The sequence below is a fragment of the Ammospiza nelsoni genome, chromosome 2 (assembly GCF_027579445.1).
Source record: "Ammospiza nelsoni isolate bAmmNel1 chromosome 2, bAmmNel1.pri, whole genome shotgun sequence".
In the NCBI taxonomy this organism is placed as follows: Eukaryota; Metazoa; Chordata; class Aves; order Passeriformes; family Passerellidae; genus Ammospiza; species Ammospiza nelsoni.
In genome coordinates this window covers 111,260,004-111,279,385 of record NC_080634.1, presented here as the reverse complement: position 1 = coordinate 111,279,385, position 19,382 = coordinate 111,260,004, and the positions used below count along the sequence as shown (strand labels likewise).

The window sequence follows — 19,382 nt, the reverse complement described above, 5'->3', positions numbered from 1 at the left end:
TGCTGCAATTCCAATCTGCTGCTGCTCCATGTTGATTTAGGTACACAGTCAGTGCATCCAGTCTTATTTCCTGACTGCATGAACAGGAGCAGGGCTGTACAATTGCTACAATCAGGGAAGTGATTGCAATCACTGGGCTGTTACAGGAAATTGAATTAAGTGGAGGAGAGTGCATGAGTGATTGGATTACTAGTTATATTCTGCACAGAACATCTCTTAAAATCCTGTGATTAAGAAAAGCTGTTCTTGATTAGTAATACAAGGATTCTGGCATTTTCTGTTGGACATTTTTGTGGGCAACAGTGAAAAGTACTATGTGCCATCTCTGTTTTGGAGTCAAATCAGCCTGCATGTATGGTATACAGGGATTTGGTAGAATGGTCTCTTGGGAGTGTTTGAACCAGGGATGTAGTAGTTCTGGCTTTAGCCCAGCGTTTATATATGCAAATATATTCCAGTCACTCATCCTGTACACTTCTGGTCCCAGAAAAATAACACTACATAAGCAAGGTTCAGTATCTACACCAGTGCACTTTTTTTTTTTTTTAAGGTTTCACAAAAAATTCTCCTCCCTCAAAGTTACAATGTCTGGAGTCTATTTCATACTCCCAACTCTTCTTGCTATAGCTCTAATCCTACCACTGCTGTCAAAATGCAAATCTGATTGAAAACAGGAATATTAGACCTGCCATAAGCCTTACCCTTTCCATCCCACCTCCAGGCTGTTCATTGCAGGAGATGTGACACATCCCAGTGCGTGGATACAGTCATGGCTGGAGGTTCCTACATCAGTCTGGACATTCTGAGTGTGAACCAGAAGACTTCAATTATTTCAGATGAGAAAAGAATTACTGTTCCTGACAGGCAGCATCTTTTACAAACAAAACTATTGAGATAAATTGTGGGAGGCAGCAGTTTCTCAGAAAAAAAAGCAATTTTGTAAATGGCCTGATTTTCCCCAGATTCTACCTAATAATCCACCTAATTAGATGAGAACAACCCCTGCTGTCACACACGTCCTCTACAGCTGGAGAAGAGAGACAAATTTGAAGTTGCACATCCCTATTCTTGAAGTTCAAAGCCCTCTGGGACAGAAAGTGTTGTGTTTTAATGAAAACACCAATGATCCTTCACAGCTCTGCACTAAACAACCACAACATGGGACTTCATTACAGCTCAGTGCTTACATAAGAGCATGAGTCAGACTGCATCACATAGTTAATGAAAATGCAGAGCCTGAAGAGTAACCTGGAGGGTATTTAAATACTCTAATGATCACAACCCACTTTTTAAGTTGAGGTGGGGGAATAATAGAGCTCAGGCTGTGCAATCTCAGTGCTTGATCTCTTCCAGCCACTCACCACAGTCTCTGCTCCTGCTGTACATCCACAGGAAGCAAAAAGTGCTTCACACCGTCAGGAGGTGGCGCAGCTCCTCTTGGCCATGCAGCTGCTGCCCATTTCTCCCTGCCCATTTGTGGCTGGAGGATATTTTTATGGCAGCTTGGTGAAAGGAGGAGTGGGAAATCACCTGCAGGGGCTGGAAGGCAGAGAGCAGCAAGGCTGCCTGGTCCAGAGGAGCCAGTGAGGACATAGGCAGCTGAGGAGAGCATATGTGGTTTTCCTCTGGCCTCTTAAAGCAGTGACCCAGCTGCTGCATGCTCTGTGAAACACAGAGGGAACAAATGGGAATGCCAGTGTCCATGCAGAATGTGCTAGTGCACATCTAGTTACCAACATGCCTCCCATTGCCACCCACACAGCCAGAAAGTAACCAAAACCTGAATTTCAATAATTAGCATGGCCCATACTTCAAATTTACAAGGAGAATTAGTCATCTATCACCTCCAAGAGAAGGGGAGGAGGAACTACAGTTCAGTTATACAGGAGGAACAGAGGTGCCTTCAGGATCCTCAGGCAAGTCCTTGAGTACAGTTCTGAGTAAAAGTACAGAGAGCAGAGAAATGGCAGCAGGGCTCTTCCCCTACCTGCAGCTGCCTTCCAGTTTTTGGGTGTCTGACCTGCCCATAAAGGCCAGAACCAGCACAGGGACGAGCTGGACAAGAGTGGTGTGAGGGCAGAAGACCCTGAGCTCACACCAAGAGCCCACTGAGCCCTGCTGAGCTGGTCTGCCCTCAACCTGGGCGCAGGAGCTGAGCCAGAGGCAGCACAAGCCCTGAGCCCAGGGTTTGCCTCCTTGCTCACTGGGAAGGCACAGCAAGCCACAAAAGCCCAGGGGAACCACAAGAAGATGTAAGAGAGCCTTCAGCCCTGAGGTAAGTTGAAGGGAACACGACTCTGCTGAAAGTGTAAATTAAGGGGTCGAATGCTTGTTGATTTTTCTTATCATGATAATTAAAAAATAAATCAGGACCAGAAATTAGAGAAAATATGCATTTTGAACATACCTGGATGTTCAGGCAGGCAGGACCTTGAACTAGGGAAGAGGCAGTAGATTCAAAGATGGAGGGGAGGACCTGATGAACAGGGGGAGTTAATATACATGTAAAATAATTTTATAGCAAGGAGGAAGAGAATGCTGTATTTCCCTTTTCCTTAAAATTGCATATTTAAAAGAAATCAGATTTAATGCTTATGAAATCAAAACCAGCTTAATTTCTACACTTTAAGTGCTTTTAAGACAACAAAAGGAGAGACAGAGTCAATCAATGGAGTCTCACCTCCAAAAACATGCAAGGCCCTTGCATTGGTCATCACATATAAATGTTGTCATTACCTCAGTGAGATAAGATGGGATACTCCTGGGAGATATATTTTCCTGTAATTCATTTTAGGAGAGACAAAGACACAGCAGCATTTCAGTATTTTAATTTAGAAGACATAACAGAAATCTTGACAACAGCTGCAAATGTCTTACCAGCCATCTTTGTCCACAAAACAATGTACAATGCACAGTACAAAAATGTTCTCAGCAGAAAACATTGCTTTGTCTCAATTTGGGCAAAGCTTAACATACTGCAATGCCATTTACTGCTTCGACTGTTCATGTCCACCAGAATAATTGAACAAATTGCTAGCAACAGATTTTTAGCAGAACCAAGGCAGCACGAGGGATATGTGGCATTCTCTAATTGCTGCAACAAATGACTATGCTTGGCTTTAGGCAAACCTCAACAATAAGAACTATTCTCAAAAATATACAGAGAGCTGTCAGGAGCAGTAGCACACAGCCATGTAAATGTTATTGCCACAAAGTAGGATTGTTGAAATAAATAATCTAAATAAAAGGTCAAGATGCAGCTAGGGTGAGTTTCAAAAACAACCTAAAAAGTCACCTAAATGCAAGCTGAAATTCATTTTCCAGTGTTAATATACACAGTATAATTAACACTGTATTATCACTTATTAAACAGCATTTGAAAACATGAAATCATCAGGGAGGAGACTCATGGGCACAGTGGTAAGGTTCTGTTAGCAGGCTTCTGAGCATCTCCTGCTGAGCAGTGCTAAAGGGCATCACTGCAAATAATAGTCTGCATCCTGTTCTGGTACTCACCATCATGTCTCTGGGATTCTCAAATGTTAGCATTTATGGCCATAGCAAAAATATAATAACTAATTATTTGGGAAAAAAAGTTTATAAAGTGCATGGGTCAGGTCTCAGAAGATAGTTATGTCATGGTGGCAAAGTGCTGAAAATCAGTACTGTGTGTTAGCAAAGGAAAATTTCACTCTTAACCTCATATAGAAGAAAATAAGTGGGGTTCTCCCATCACTTGTGCATGCTGCCTCCTCCCAGATATTGGGGATCAGATTCCAGGGAGAACCTTCTGGTCAGGGCTGCTGAACTGGAGGGAGGGGTGAAGGGAAGAGAAACCCTTGCAAAGATTCAGGTACAACTCTTATTGTCTTGTGAGCCCACAAACCAGACAGCTGTGGAAACAGGGCTCTGATCTCTTCTCCAAAGGTGTAAGAAACCCAAGCAGCTTTTCTCTTCATGGATGCTACAAAAAAAATCCAAGCAGATTTTCTCTTCATGGATGCTACAAAACAAACTGCAAACTTTACATTCCTGAAGCTGGGCAATGTGCAGAGCCATCAAGAAGTCAAAATTGCACCAGACAAAACTGCAACCCTGCTGTTACTTCTCCTTATCAATTAGGACCAGTGGATGCTTAAAAGCTGCTCTCCTGTTGTAGTTGAGTTGATATTTTGCAGAATACAGCTTAAAATAATTGCATTTAGCTCAACTTAACCAGTCAGGAAAAGAAAAATCAAAAATAAATATATAAAAATGCTTCATTTGTGCTGCCTCAGCATAATCTGCATTGAAAGAGGCACAGAGGAAAAAGCTTCCAGTCTAATCAATCATGATCAAAACATGCTCACCATCCCAATGCTTTCTCTCTTAAACCATTACAGCTGGAAAAGAAGGATGGAAATGTGGCATCTGAAAGGCATCCAAGGAGGGCAGTGGCATTTGGATTAGCACAGGAAGGTGGCAACAGCAGCCCCTGGTCGTTGCAGCTTTCCTTTCATCTCACTCAAGTGTAACATGGTGGAGGGAAAGGAGATAGGAAGGACATTTCAAACCTATTTCGTCTGGTTTTGGAATCTCAACAAGCAAGTAGGTTTAGAAGCCTGAAGTCCCCATTCAGCTGATAGAGAAAATTACCAGAGAGCAGGGCTGGATACCAAAATCTGCTGGCAGAGCTTGGAAAGCCCTCAGCATCAGCTCTTTTTGATAGTTATTGGCACTGTCTGTAGATGTTTACTGGCCCAAATTGACCTTTTACAGCTAAAGTTGCACTTCTATTCTTCTTAATGGGTTAAACTCTCAAAATTTAACCACGAACCTTGCTAGAAAAATATGTAGCAGAGTAAAATGTGTTTTGTAACACAGTTTCTGCACCCACCATAGATCAGATTTCTTCTCCACTGATGCAGCTTCAGTTGTTCAGGTCTGTGTAGAAAAAGACTTCAGAAACGTCAGCTCTGCTATATCTGTTTACTCAGGGCACGAGTTTATGAATCAGTGTTAAAATTGTGGCCATTTCCTCCCGAAAATTAGCTTTGAATAAACCATTAATGCACCTTCAATATTACAAATACAGATAGAAAAGGAAGGCTTTGGTCTAATTTCTGGCTTTCTGTCTTTTTTGTTCAGCCTGGTAACACACAGTGCATGATGACGCACAATTATGGGCAATTAATTCAAATATCCGGGAAACAAGAAATCACATCTGCAGTTAATCATCTTGTGCTTTTTCCAAACCATAAACCATCTTTACAGAAGAAGAGAACAAAGAGATGAGAGACATAATTAAATGTGACATTTTCCATAAATCAGATGATTCCTACAAATGGGCTGATAACATCAGAGAACAGCAAAACTTTCCAAATTGCTCTGGTGTTTATCTGATGCTCATCATCTCTCCGAGGCTCTGGTGAGTGTGACAGCTTTTATAGTGACACCATGCTGCAGAACTGTTCCTGCTAACCCAGGAGGTCATTCCACTCTCCTACCCCACACCCCCCAATGGCAATCACCGCCACCTTGGCTGGAATTCCTTCCCAGGTGAAACTGTTCCCTCCATAGGCCGAGCCTGCTCAGAGCCCAGCCTGTGCCTTCAGCTGTGGGCTCAGAGTGACATTTTGGCTCTTTGAAGGAAAAACAGAGCTTAAAGCCCGTGTGTGAGCTGGGTGACACTTCCCAGATGCAGCCATTCACCACAAACTCCGCCTTATGACCAAAATGGGCAGAAGTTGAAGCAGTGAAATACAATTTTTTTTTGGTTCAAAGCAAAATGTGATTTAGCCAAAACATTCATGCTTAGGAGATTAGGAAGTATCATTCAAAAATTAGGCAAAAGGTTGTGTTCCATGCAAAAGTAAATTAAATTTAAAATTAAGTTTTTTTCAGTTTAACAAGTGAAAAAATGCCCATTCCAAGGTCCAGCTTGGAGGAATTTTCTTGTTATTATTTTTGCCATTTTCACCATCAAAATTAATCAAGGCAAACCATTCAACAGACCAGTGTTCCTCCACAACTTGAGCTGGAATTTTACCTCAAGGAACCATTTTCTTTACATTCAACAAGTTTATCTGTTTGAAACAACTTCTAGCAGAAGAAAAAAACCCCCAAGTTTATGACTATATGTCAATGTAATATTATTATTCTCAAAATAAATTCAGGTTTGTAGTACAGGCAACCAAGAGAACTCAAAACAATTCTGTTAAAGAGAGAGGTAGTTAAGGTGTCAAAAGTTAAGTTGGGTCACTTTGGAAGATACTGATAAAAAATAATCTAATATTAAGGACAGACTATGGTGATAAGAAAGAGGTCATAAAATGTTGTGTGCTTGATATTTGTGCTCTAATTTATCAGCTCACAGCACCTGCAGCACAGATTTGTAGAATGACAGAATCATTTAGGCTGGAAAAATTAAAAGTCAGCTAAAACCAAACTAGACTTCCCTCACTGCCCAATTTAAGCTGAACTTCAGACAAAAATAAAGAAAAGATAAAGAAGAAAAATGAAGTCAGTTTTCTTGAGTAACCACTGATGTTTGGTTCCCAATCCGAGATTCTGTGGGAGAATTTTCAGTTTCAAAGATGACTTGGTAATTTCTGAAAATGGTGAGTCTCCAACTGGGCAAGCAATATCTCCAGTGACTTTTAAAAGTCACATCAGAATTTTGAAATAACTTATGCATAAAGAAACAAATAATTTTATTAAAACTACTGTTTTCAACACAAATAAATACTGTTTTAAAATCCAATAATATTATGATTTTAAAAGACTGACTGTAAACTTTCCTGCAGTTTCCAGGCACTTCAACAAGAAACAGCATAAAATATCTTAAAACAAGAAGAATTAATGTTACATTTTAAGGTTTTGAGTTAGTCTCTAAATACATGTACTTAATTGCACACTAGGACAACTACAGATGTCAACATCTCCGGCTGTAGTTGCTTAGCTATCAGAATATATTCTGTTGTTCAATCAAGATTTCTTGCAATAAACTTTGGTGGGAAAAAATGTAGGAATAGCTATAGGTGAACTTACTAGTGCAAATAGAAAGCTGTGTTCTAATTGTGGAAAGTTCAGAAGAAATGCTGTTCATTCAGTTTCCTGATCTTCCTTTGTCTTACACCTTGAGGACCACAAAATTACTGTTGAACAATTGTCACAGTTAATAAATTAATGATTGTATTGGCCAAGACCACTCATCATTAAATCCACTGGGGGATGTTCAGGAGGAAAAATGCCCTACTTGGAATACAAATAATGTGCATGGGCCTGAATGAGACCCCAGTCCATTCAGAGGAGATTTTACAGTTATGCAAATCATTTTGGCATGTGCTTTAATCCCATTCTGTTCTATACAATCTGTTGAATCAAGTTTTAGCTAACTCCATCCAAACCTGGCATGTGTCTCATCTCAGTAACACATCAGATGGGGACTGGCATGTGGATGTATTCCCTCTGTTCAATGACATCAGAAGGTTCTGGCTAGAGCTGTCAACTGAATGAAAACCAGCAGCATCATGCAATTCTGGAAACTGAAGATTTGTTATGATTTATTTTCATTAAAGGCTCTTTGAACCAAGTCTGCCTTTTATACAAGTGCATTAAAATACCCAGAGGATGCCAGGACACCAGCACTGCCCCCCAGCTCCCTGCTGCCTGGTTCTAGGGCAGTGCAACACCAAATTGGCCCTGCTTGGCTGGGTTTTGGTCCCAAGCCTGTCGTGCTGCACCACTGCACAGCCCAACAAGCAAACACCATGAACAAACACTGTTTGCTGTCCTTCATAACATTATGGCTTCTTAATTTACAAACACCAAAGCACAGACTCACTCTGAATCTGCTTGTTCTGTGCCACTGCTGCCTTTGGGGCCATCCCTGAGCCAGAAGGAGATTCATAAACCTGGCATCACTCACTAAATGACCAGCAAGGGAGTTTGCTCAGTCTGAGCAGCCCTCAGGCAGGATGCTCATCAGCTGCACACAGCCACCAGAGGGGACAGACAAAGCCAGTCTGATCTCTGTGCAAGGTCCTGCTCTCACTGGCTTCAGGAGAAACAATTCACACAAGAAGCCTGGGTAAGGAATGTGTGCATGAAAGTGCAGAATGCATTAAAGTCTCACTCAGAGCCTTAATGTCCAAGGCAAAGGTGCAACCCTTCTCAGGTTCACATGGGCCAAGTGACAGGAGCCTGGACACCCCTGCAGCCAGGAGTAGCTGTGGCTTTCCCCAGCAGTCAAAGTCCTTCAGAGTCTGCGTTTCCCCATGCTGGATCTCAGCATCAGCACCCCTTCCACTGCAGCTCCTGGGCTGTCAATCATCTTCTGCCAGAGGTGCTGCTCTTCCCCTTGGGAGTCCATCCAGTCAACCTCCTTGCCATTGCTCACACCTGGCAATTGTAAAAACATGGGAATTTGCCATTTTAGGAGCAGTTGGATAACATCACTCCTCATTTACAACAGTGTGCAAGAGAAATGACAAGCATTTTACACTTCCTCCTGCACAGGGAGTTGTACTGAAAACACACAGCTCCTGGAGAGCCCCAGTTTGTCATTGAACACCTTCAGGCACATGGGCAGAGGCTCAGAAACCTCCCCACACTGCACCACTAACAATTTTTCCCAGCACAGGGGGAATGGATTCATGCCTCTTCCAGCTCTCACCGTGGCCAGCAGAAGGGCTGCACAGAAGTATTTGGCTCCTTCTCACTGGGATGCTAAGGAATGCTTCCCCAAGTATTCACAGTTCTTTTAGACTGTGCAGAAATACAAATGGACACATGATTTTTGTGTCTCATTCAGTGGAGGAAAGATCTAAATCATCTACAGATTATCCATGTGTTGCCTTTTCTCCATTTTCAAATTGCACAACTTCCTTTGTGTTTTCAAAACACTCAGTGACATTTCTGTCCTTCATACACATGAACCAGGAAAGAGGAGAGCAGAACAAGAAAAGCAACCTGAGTCAGATGGGACCTTACCATTTCCAGTGCTCAAACGGACACCTCCCAAAAAAATATTACTGGAAAGAGACTCCTTGTCCCACACAGTCAGCTCCAGGCAGACATTCCTTATGTCCCCTGAATTCAAACCACTGAAGGCAAAAGTGTGGTTCCACTGGGGGTTCACACTCCTTTTTACTATGGGAGTTTTGTGTTTTGTAGCTTTGCTGTCATCTGGGAGCAGGTACCTGGGAGATAAAGGAAAATTAATATGGAAGTAGATTTTCACATTGTATTTTTAATATATAACAGTCATAGAGAGGCTCAAATGGGATCAGGACCCCATCTCCCCACTGGTATTATGTTAAGCATCTACTTCAAGTGCTTATTTTGCATTTGTGCTCCTTTGGTCTCATACCTACAGTGTCAGTTATCACAAGCAGAAATTGGAATTCAGTCTCCTTGCCTCAAGACTCAACTACAAACTTTTTATTTCAGTGAGGCTAAATATAGACAGAGTCATAAAAACATTGGCTAGAAGGGACCTCTCTGGAGTCATCGTGTCCAGTGTCCATCTCAAAGTGCAACAAGAGATTGTCCAGAAAGGAATTAAAATTATTTTTTCTACTTGAAATGTATGCACTGAGTGATAGTTTCAAGCACAGCAGAAGATCAAGATAAATTCTAAGCTCCTCCAGGGAATTAAAGACAGGATGTTTCCTGTGGGCTCTGTTTAGTAACAACACTCAACCCATTAATATGAATTGGAACATATCTAGAAACCAGCAAACCTGAAAACTATCATTCAGAGCAAAAAATGGGAAAGAAAAATGTTTTATGATATCTATTACTTCCTAAATGTAACATTTATAATGCATATCCTACATTTATGAGAAATCCATTATAATGAGAGATGCAGGATTTAGTTAATTTTTTTCAAACACAAGCATTCTATGTAGTTTGGATTTTGAGTGTCCAACACAAAATGCTGAATATCTAAAAACCTCACATATGTTGTCATACTATATAAATTTTTTGTGTACCCACATGTTTACAGGCATGTGATACAAATCTTAAATTAGATCCAGTGCAGTCATTAAAAAAAGGAGAGGAAAAAACCCCACAAACCCTTTAACAAAAGTGTCAGATGTGCCTCCTGATTTCACTGCTGTTAAATTCTTTGCTTCTTTGATGAGGACTTCTAATATGCCTCCAGATGGCAGATGAGAATCTCCTTTCTTTCCTTTTTTGAAGCCTCTCTTTCCTAAGCATGGAACAAAGTTGCAAAATTACAATCAGAAATTATATTTTAGTATATATAATATACTCACAGACTCCAGGCTGAGGCCCTGACTCCATTCTAGTAGATATAATATAACATATCATAACATATCATAACATATCATAACACCTAATAGATATATCAGTCTATATTGTAAGACTGATTTAAAAATGTAAATGATATTGGCCACATTTTTAAAAGTAATCATCAGGAGTGATGTTAAAATGTACTAATTTTAAAAACTGCAGGCTGTATCTGGACTGAGCTGATAACAATGAGCTTCTAAGGGAGCAAACCTTGAGTAAACCCTACTACAAGTAGAGGGAGGGAATATCATCTGTCAAAACAAAAAAAGAAGAAAGGAAAAGAAAGGAATCTAATCCATCAAATGCAAAGGCTAACAAGCAATACTGTCACTGAGACAGTGATATTCCTGCATCTGGTACATCCATGTGCACTCAGGTGCTACCCAGTGATTGCTCTCACTTCAAAGGATTGCTGTTCCACATGCTAACACAATGCAAAGAGAGAGTAACTCTCCTCCCTTGTTCATTGCTGATGAAAATAATGGCTCACCCTCAAGAACTCTGATAAAATTTTACAGGATTAAATTGCAGCAATGATACAGTACGACTGAGCAGAGGAAAAACAGTAAGAAAAAAGGGTGAAAATGAGGAGGCAGATTCAGGTGAATTAAGCATGAACAACTAAGTGAGGTCTCTTACTTAAGCATTGTATATAACTAGCTGAAAAAAGAACTCTCAGACTACAATGCAGACAATTTATTTCTCTGTGGGTGCCCTTGATCATGTTACCTAATGTCTGGATTTTTTTTTTAATTAAGTCAGAGCAATGCATCAACCACTGACTGCATATTCCTCTTCCATTCTCTCTTCTTAAGCTCAGTGTAAGAGAAAAGGATGAAGCAAAAGAAACACACACATGGTTCAGAATTTCCATATATAACTATTGAAGCCAGGTTGGATAAGGCCTTGAGCAACCTGGTCTAGTGGAAGGTCCCTGCTCATGGCAGGGGACTTGGGACTAGATGGTTTTTCAGGTCCATTCCAACCCTTAACATTCTGTGATTCTATAAATGAGCATATTAAAGTATGATTTCAATCTTCACCAGTACCATTACTTCACCCTATGTGAAGATTTTTGATACATCATCATCACATGACTTTTAAAACCCTCATTATTAATGTTTGTTTTACCTTGAAACTGCCCCAGAGGAAGCATTAGGTTTCTGTCTGGGGGAATATAACGCAAAACCACTGTCAGTTCTCCTTTGTATTGAAGCCCAAAATCTGTCACAGCTTCCACCTGAAGAGGAAAAAACCAAACCAACCAGAAATCCAGCCAAGGTTAATCATTCAACTTTTTCTTTTGATTATAATTCTGTTGAAATATAGCAATAAATCTGTAGAGTGTTTTAAACACTTTTTAAACACATCAAGATGTATCAGCCCACTTTCAGAAAATAAGACATTCAAATTGGAGGCAATCACATTTTAGAAACTTTCTGAGCTAGGGAATGCAAGCTCTCAGAAAAATAAACCCATGTGGCATTAGACACTGTTCAGTGAACACACAGATGAGTTATTTAGCATGAGTAAGTGAAAAAAAACAACAGCAAAAAAACCCCTCAAACTTATTTCTGAGTATATAAACTATAACTGATTTAATCTGATAGTCAGTCTTTATTTGCACCAGTCAGGGTTTAAAATCTAATTAGATTCATGGATTTTAGAGAAGTCCCTCCTGAGTCAGTCTTTGACGGGATGTGTAGGGAATAAAGGGGAGAGAGAGCAGAGTGCAGCTTTGAAACACAAAAACTTCTTAAAAACTGGTATTCCCAGTGTCCTCTTTGTTTTCTACACAGCTATTATTTCTGCATTTCTATATCTTTTTTATAAATGTTCAAATCTTACCCAGAAGAATGCAATTAGTGCCCTTCAGTCCATCTTTCAGGAGAGCTTCAAAATAATATCACTGGCAGGGTACTGAATTTCCATTCACTTTGCCAGAAGTTGGAAACTACATTTTGAAAACTCTGGATGCAACACAGAGAGCTCTGACTTCCCTGGTGGAGCTGGGACCACTCTCAGCAGCCTGGTGCAGTGAGAGCTGTCCCTGCCCGTGGCAGGGGATGGGAACAGGGTGATCTTTGAGACTCCTTCAAACCCAAACCATTCTGTGCTTCTGTGATATAATTTCTGTACATGCTTCAGTGCTTAGGTTTGGGTAAAATGAACAAATCTTCCTGATTTCTTCAGAGGGATGAAGGACATGGATAAAGGGAAAGGTACCACAGAAGCCTTTAAGGAGTTGTTTATGGAGGAAGGTCTGACCTGTGAATGTGGAAGAATGTCTGACCTGTGAATGTCTGACCTTCTATGAGATGTATTCAGCTTGTTTCCTGACACCCCACAAAGGTCAAAATTCTATTGTCCAGAGAAAACAAGTGAAAATCCCCACCAGGAATTCATAAGGTGTGCACAGAGGGTCAGCATTGCCTTCACCTCACAGACTCCAGGCTGAGGCACTGACCACTCACTGGGCTCAGTCTGCACCCAAGGAAGGGACAGAGAACAAAGCGATTTTAGCCACAGCAACAGGGCCCTTTTGTGACTTTGAAGCATTTTTACAGCAGCACAGGCACTGCTATGTTGCTCTACACACTGAGAAAAACAGTCTTGTCTGACCCCAATGTCCAATGCCAGCTGCTACAACAAAGCACTAAAGAAAACCTGCAGTAAATGGCTGTGGAATAATTTACACATCTACATTTTGCCAGTCAGGCAGCTCACTTTTGGCCTAAACTAAGCGACTTTAGGCTCAAGTTTCCCATAAAGGCATCAAAGGTTTTTTTTATTTAGTTCTGCTTGTGGACAAGCAATTGTGTAAGTCCTAATGCCAGAAAAAAAATTTGTCAGCCTCTCCTCCAAATCCACATGACTCTGTTCTCTCTTAAGCTGCAGAACTATTTCTCTATTTTTTCTGACTTAATCACACTCCTCTGGAAAACAGATCTCTCAATGCTCATAGAAGAAACACGTCTTCAAGTCTCCAGCCTTTTCACTGAAGCAGCTAAATGATTCATGATAAAACAAACAAAGCACTGTAATGAATCCCAGAGAATATTTGATTGCCATTCCTCCATTCCTGTCTCTATCAGGGGTCCATATAGGAGAACAGTGTGTATTGTTTGCATGGATATTAGCCAGTGCTTCTTTTAGTAGTAATAATTGATTTTTTTTTTAAATATCATCCTTGCTGATCAAAAACTTTAGTGTTCTAAACTTAGAACAGTGTTCTAAGTTTAGAAACAATGTTGGTAACAACTTAGGAGGCAGACAAGACCAATTCTGTGTTTGCTTTCTTTGACAGTAAAAGAAGTAATTTAAAAATCCTTTTAATAGTATTGGAAATAATCAGATACCACCTTCCAGCTGGACTGGCTGAAATGCTTAGTGCCTCATTATTTATTTTGCTCAGCAGGAGAGCTTCATTACTATTTTGGTTATTTTTCTGTTAAGATTAAAAGAAATTACCTAGAAATTAATTACAGAGCAAACAGATTCATCTCCCACCTGATAGAAAAGCAGAAATTAAACACTCTCTCCTGAAACCCAAAAGATAATATGATTTCCTTAAATGTAATGAACACAGAAAAACCAAATCATCTGGTCAACCGTGACAATATTAGCTGCACACTTTATATTGTTTTTGAAATTAGAAAGATACTCTTTGTTAAATGTCACTCTAAACCCCTGGAATTCCTGGGGATTACGGCTGCTGCAGGAGCAAGCACGAGAGAAGCCCTTAATCCTCTGGTTTACAGCAGCTCTTTGAATCTCTTCCAAAAACAAAAAAATGAACACCATTGCCAAAGCAGGGGAGCCCTGGGCACAGGAGTCACCCTGCCCTCCCCTGGGTACAGGGCTTGCTCTGTTTCACAGACCTCTCAATCTGCTGGCTGAGCAGCCTCTTCTTGTGCTTTTCTGTTTAAGGTGAGTTAGAGATATTAAGAAGTTGTTTTGTCACATCTGAAAGGTGTAAAGCACTTTGAACTGAAAAAAAGAAAGCTTGTTTCTTTAATAACCTCTTAAGAGTTGGGTAAGGGGAATGGTAGGGAAGTTATTTGTTTTATATGCTATTTTAAAAGATTAATGTATTTACTAAGTAATTTTTTAAATTGGACTTTACTACTTTATTGGGCTTTATTACCTAAAAAAAGCTTTATTTAAAAGGTTTTTTTGTTATTGTTTTTAGTAGCCAATCATATGTGAAAATTTCATGAAGACTTTAAAACCAGCAAGCTGTTACTGAATTAAGAATAAATTTGCTTTTTTTTATTGTCATATCAGACACTTTAAAGTCCTGCTTTATAAAAAAGTTCCAAAGGAAAAAAATAACTAATTCTTGTTAAATTTGCTTCACAGCACTTTCACCAGTCCTGGAAACCCTTACCTTGGGCTGGAGCACAAACCACTCATCACCCTGATTTTCAAAGTTCCAGGAATCAAATGGAATTTCCACTTCCCCAAGGAAGCTGTTGCGTCCAAATCTGTCATAGTGCCAGACAGAAACCTGCAGGGTCCTGGTTTCCAGCTGTGAGTGACTGATGACATACTACCAACAGAAAAAGAGAAAAAGAAACTCTCAAAATAAGCAGAAATAACATTTTCCACAAATTCTTTTATGGCTCTAGCTCAGTTGCACCAAGCCCAGAGCAGTTAACAAATGGAGCATGAAAGAGAGATTTGTTTTCCTTGCAAGCAAGATTGATCCAGCCAGAAAGTTCAAAATATTATTGTGAAATCTTTGCTGTATACATCCAGAGATAATTTGTGTTACTATCACTATGGTGGCTTTGGTTTTGGTATTATTTACTGAGTATTTATGACTATAAAGTAAATTACGATGCTTAAAAATATGATCCTACAAGTTAATTCCCTACAGGTTTATATAAAAGAAGCAGATCAACATCTAGGTTGATAAAAAGAAGAAGCCCCACTGGTTCTTTCATCCCTAAACAGATGGTTAACACTGCTTTCCAGAAAGCAACTACTCATTTCCAATTTTTTCTTTGTAGCTTACAAAAACTTGTTCTGAAAACACATCCAGCAGCATCTGCAAGGCATGCACTGAGCCTATCAGTAACCATTGTTGGGTTTGAAAGCTGTTAAAAAACTCATGCCTAGCTATTAATATACCAAAGCTATTAAAAAACTCACATCCAGATACTAATATATCAAAGCTATTAAAAGACTAGCATTGTAGTCTAGCAAATACACAGAAAATTATAAACATCTGGAATTCTGGCTCTGCACACTCTACTTTTAGCAAAAAGCCCATTATTTCCTTGACATTCACCCTTCTCCTAGTGTTAGCTGAATAAACTGATGTCTTATTTTTGCATCAGGAACAATTTTTGGACATGGACAAATACTGTCCAAAAGCTGAATCAGTCGGGTCAGTTGGCAAATTATGTACAGATCTATCTACAGTGCCCAACCCTAGATGCCAACTGTTCCACTGTGAGAAACCTCATATTCTGCAACAAGGGAGTAAAACTCAAAGAGGAAAGATACAAGACAGATTTAATTCTTTTTATTTTCTTTTTTTTTTTTAAACAGGATTTTCAGTTGGGATGAACAACTCTTCCTTACCTACACACATTTTGTTATATTCTGTATTTCAAAGAAATTTCTATGTCCTATCTTCACCCTGCAATTATGTTTAGTGCTATATTACTTGATAAATAAAATCTAATTCTCTATTTTTTTTCCCAGTTCAGGCAAGCCTTAATTTTACTCTATACCATTTAAAAATGAGGCTATAAAAATTCTCCCCTTGGCAAGCAGCATGGCCAGAGTGTGTGGGCCTGCAAAATGGTTTTGTAGCCAGGCCAAGCCAAGAACACCAGCCAGGGAACATCTATTTGCCTCTATTATAAGAAACTTATTTAAAGTGTAACTGAAATTAAAAAAAAATAAAAAATCAGGAGAAACTAAAAGGAGTTTCTGGTTCCATGGTAGCCTGCTGGATAACTCTTTCAGTGGGTAGGAAAGGGAATCGAGGAATTTTGAGGTCAAGATGCCAGGGAGGCAGTGAAGGGGCAGCAACCCCCTCATTCCCACCTGCACCACAGAGCCAGGGAGGTGAATGAGAAGCTGGTGAGGAGCTCAGAAGGTTTCAGCCTCTCTGGTGGAGGTGGGTGAAGGGCAAGGAAGGAGAGAGCTGTGGGCACTGTGTCCTCAAGAGCATCAAGCCCACTGCAATAGAAAATTACCTTCATCACAGGTTTTAAAAAGACAAATAGTGAAGCAGATGCTAACATTTTCTTATCACAGTTAGTTCTGCTTTAGAAATAAGTTATACGTCCCAGAAGAATTCAGATCTTACTGCAAAATGTTATTTTCTCTTCTAAATCCGTTAGACAGGAAGTTCTAATCCAGCTTTGTTTCAGCATCAAGCATATAAAATCTTTAAGGTGCTTTTAACAACTCTAAGCTCAGGCTAGATGGGAACATCAACAGTTTTGAAAGAGATCTATGGAAATTAATGGAATTTTTAACCATAAAGGAGAGAACCAAACAAAAGTTTCTTAATGCTGAAAGCCAGAAATTGCAACTCATAGGTTTGGTAGATGCTTTTGCTTAAACACCTTCCCTTTTGAGGCATTTCTTCCAAGTTCTAATCCCTGTCCTGAAACACATATAGAAAATACCTGTGAGCACAAGTGAAACATTCATCAGAGCCTGAGAGAGAGAGACTCCTCACCTTCAGTGTCTCATTAAATTCTGGGTTGGTGCTGTTACTTTTAATTTTGGTCTTGCGCTTACTCTGGCGGGACTTGTCGGGCAGGAGGTAGGCTTTGACATAGCTGCAGAGCAAGGAGCAGAGAGTTAGCCAGGAGTATAAAATTGAGCACAGACCTGACAGAAGGTAGGCTTTTCATAGCTGCAGAGCAAGGAGCAGAGGGTTAGCCAGGAATGTAAAATGACCAGTTTGAGCACAGGCCTGGCAATCCTGCATCAGCAACACATATGAGGAAATTAATTTTTGCAGTGTGAAGAGTGTAAACACATCACAGAGAATATGCAAAATGTGGAGAAGTATGGCCCCCTCCTTACTCCTACAAAGGTTAAGTTAGATAAGACCAGAATAACAAAAGGCAGAGCTAAATTAATTTATTTATTCTCAGAAATGCAACAAACTTTCCTAACAATTTCCCTTTTGCCATATATGATTACCAACTGGTCATATATGATTACCAACATATGACAAAATATACACTAAAACACAAGATAATTAAAAACTTGTAATTTATATGCCACAGATCAATCATGATTAGAGATACTAATTGTTACTTTCTCATGAGGGAGTTTACATATTATACCGAAAACTATGATAAGGAACTCAGAAAACAGCTGGGATTGTTTAGCCTGGAGAAAAGGAGACTCAGGGGTGACCTTATCACTCTCTAAACTCCCTGCAAGGTGCCTGTGCTCAGGTGGGGTTGGTCTCTTTCTCCAGGCAGCACTGACAGAACCAGAGGACACAGTCTTGAGCTGTGCCAAGGTAAATATAGGTCAGATGTTAGGAAAAGGTTTTTTACAGAAAGAGTGATAAAGTTCTGGAATGGTCTGCCCAGGGAGGCAATGGAGTCACCATCCCCGGATGTGTTTAAAAACAGACTGGATGTGGCACTGGGTGCCAGGGTTTAGTTGAGGTGTTGGGGCTGGATTGGACTCAATGATCTTGAAGGTCTCTTCCAACCCAGTGATTCTGTGAATTTTGTGAAAACATGGTATTTGCAAAGTGAGTATATGGGCAAAAATACAAAGTTATTTCCATTTTCCTTGCCTCCAGAACATCACTCCTCTCATATACTTCAATTTGACGATGGAAGTAAAAGAAATTTGATGCTGCCTGCCTATACCTTCATACTTTTTTCCCTTTTAGTATAAAACAGGTTGGTAATTTAAGCACTCCTACTGTTTCCCCAGAACAAGTACATGTTGTCTTAAGAAGCACACATGAAATGCCCTTCCCACAGGGAGCCCAAACCAAGCCATCACCAAAATGCTGCTTGTACCAGCTGGATCCTGTGAATTCCCAGGCTTGAGTCCCAAGCCCTGGTTAGAGCCAGGGTGGGATGTGCAGGGGACACCCCAGCAGAGCTGAAGGAAACTCTCAGTGCTTACGGGTCTGTCCTTTGCTTCCTCTCATCTGCAATGGCCAGGTTCCTGCAGCTCCTCACCAGGACGTTGAGGGCCCCTGTTTTGTAGATGTAGCTGATATTGAGGAGGATTTCCCCGCTGACCTTCACGTTGCCATAGTCACCAGTCTCACTGTAAACACTCACCATGCTGTTGATGCTGGTCTGGAGGGGAACAGAAAAAGGGCTCAGAGCCTGAAACACTCTTCTCTTCCCCAAAATCTGCTATTTTTATTTTTATTTTTCCATAAAGCTACAGCCTTGCAATATGGTCACATTTTTTTAGGACTTGCTATGGAAACAGATATATATCATAGAACAGAATTGCCACGATTTGATGTGAAGGGAATAAGAACTGTAGTTAACACTAGTTTAAATGTCTGGGTGGATGTTTTTCCATGCAAGACTTAAACTTATTTATAAACATGACTGAATTTAAATTACCACCTCTTAATTAATATATGGACTGAAGAGCAGAAAGGCTACATAAATTGGAAGTTCACATAAGCTCCAAGCAGAACAACAAAAATTTAAAAGTCACTTCTCTGGCTCAGCTGTTCACCTCATTCTTAGTGAGTCTCCTAAGACAACTGCTGGCAGAGTCCTTGGGAAAACTTACAGAGATACTTCCCATAATGGAAATAGTATAAAACCACATTTATTTAAAGTGACACCTGTCTCTAACTAACAATTCTAAAAGAAGGAGCAAAATTCAACCCCTACCCCATTTCTGCATATTTTGTAAAGTAAAAAAAATTTTATCAATAACACCACAATTTTTTTTTTTTTGCTACAGCATAATATATCATCCCTCAATCCCTCTTCCTTCATAAAATGCAAATAATTGCTATGAGGATTCCCTCTTCCAAAAGTTTACATTTAGGAAAGAACTGAATATTTTTTAAAGAAAACTGGAAAAATATGCACACTGCC

General features: G+C 40.0%; 1 protein-coding gene across 1 annotated transcript in view; it reads right to left on the bottom strand.

Annotated features, from left to right (window-relative positions):
• Positions 1–5,761: 5,761 nt before the first annotated feature.
• Positions 5,762–19,382, bottom strand: part of SYTL5 (synaptotagmin like 5) — a 65,986-nt gene continuing 52,365 nt past the window's right edge. Inside the window, exons 12-18 of the mRNA XM_059466014.1 lie at positions 18,436–18,614; positions 17,009–17,111; positions 14,693–14,854; positions 11,434–11,542; positions 10,063–10,198; positions 8,974–9,182; positions 5,762–8,382 (exon numbers count right to left, since the gene is read on the bottom strand). Coding sequence (XP_059321997.1) covers positions 8,240–8,382; positions 8,974–9,182; positions 10,063–10,198; positions 11,434–11,542; positions 14,693–14,854; positions 17,009–17,111; positions 18,436–18,614 — 1,041 coding nt within the window. The 3' untranslated portion in view covers positions 5,762–8,239. The remainder of the gene's footprint in view (positions 8,383–8,973; positions 9,183–10,062; positions 10,199–11,433; positions 11,543–14,692; positions 14,855–17,008; positions 17,112–18,435; positions 18,615–19,382) is intronic.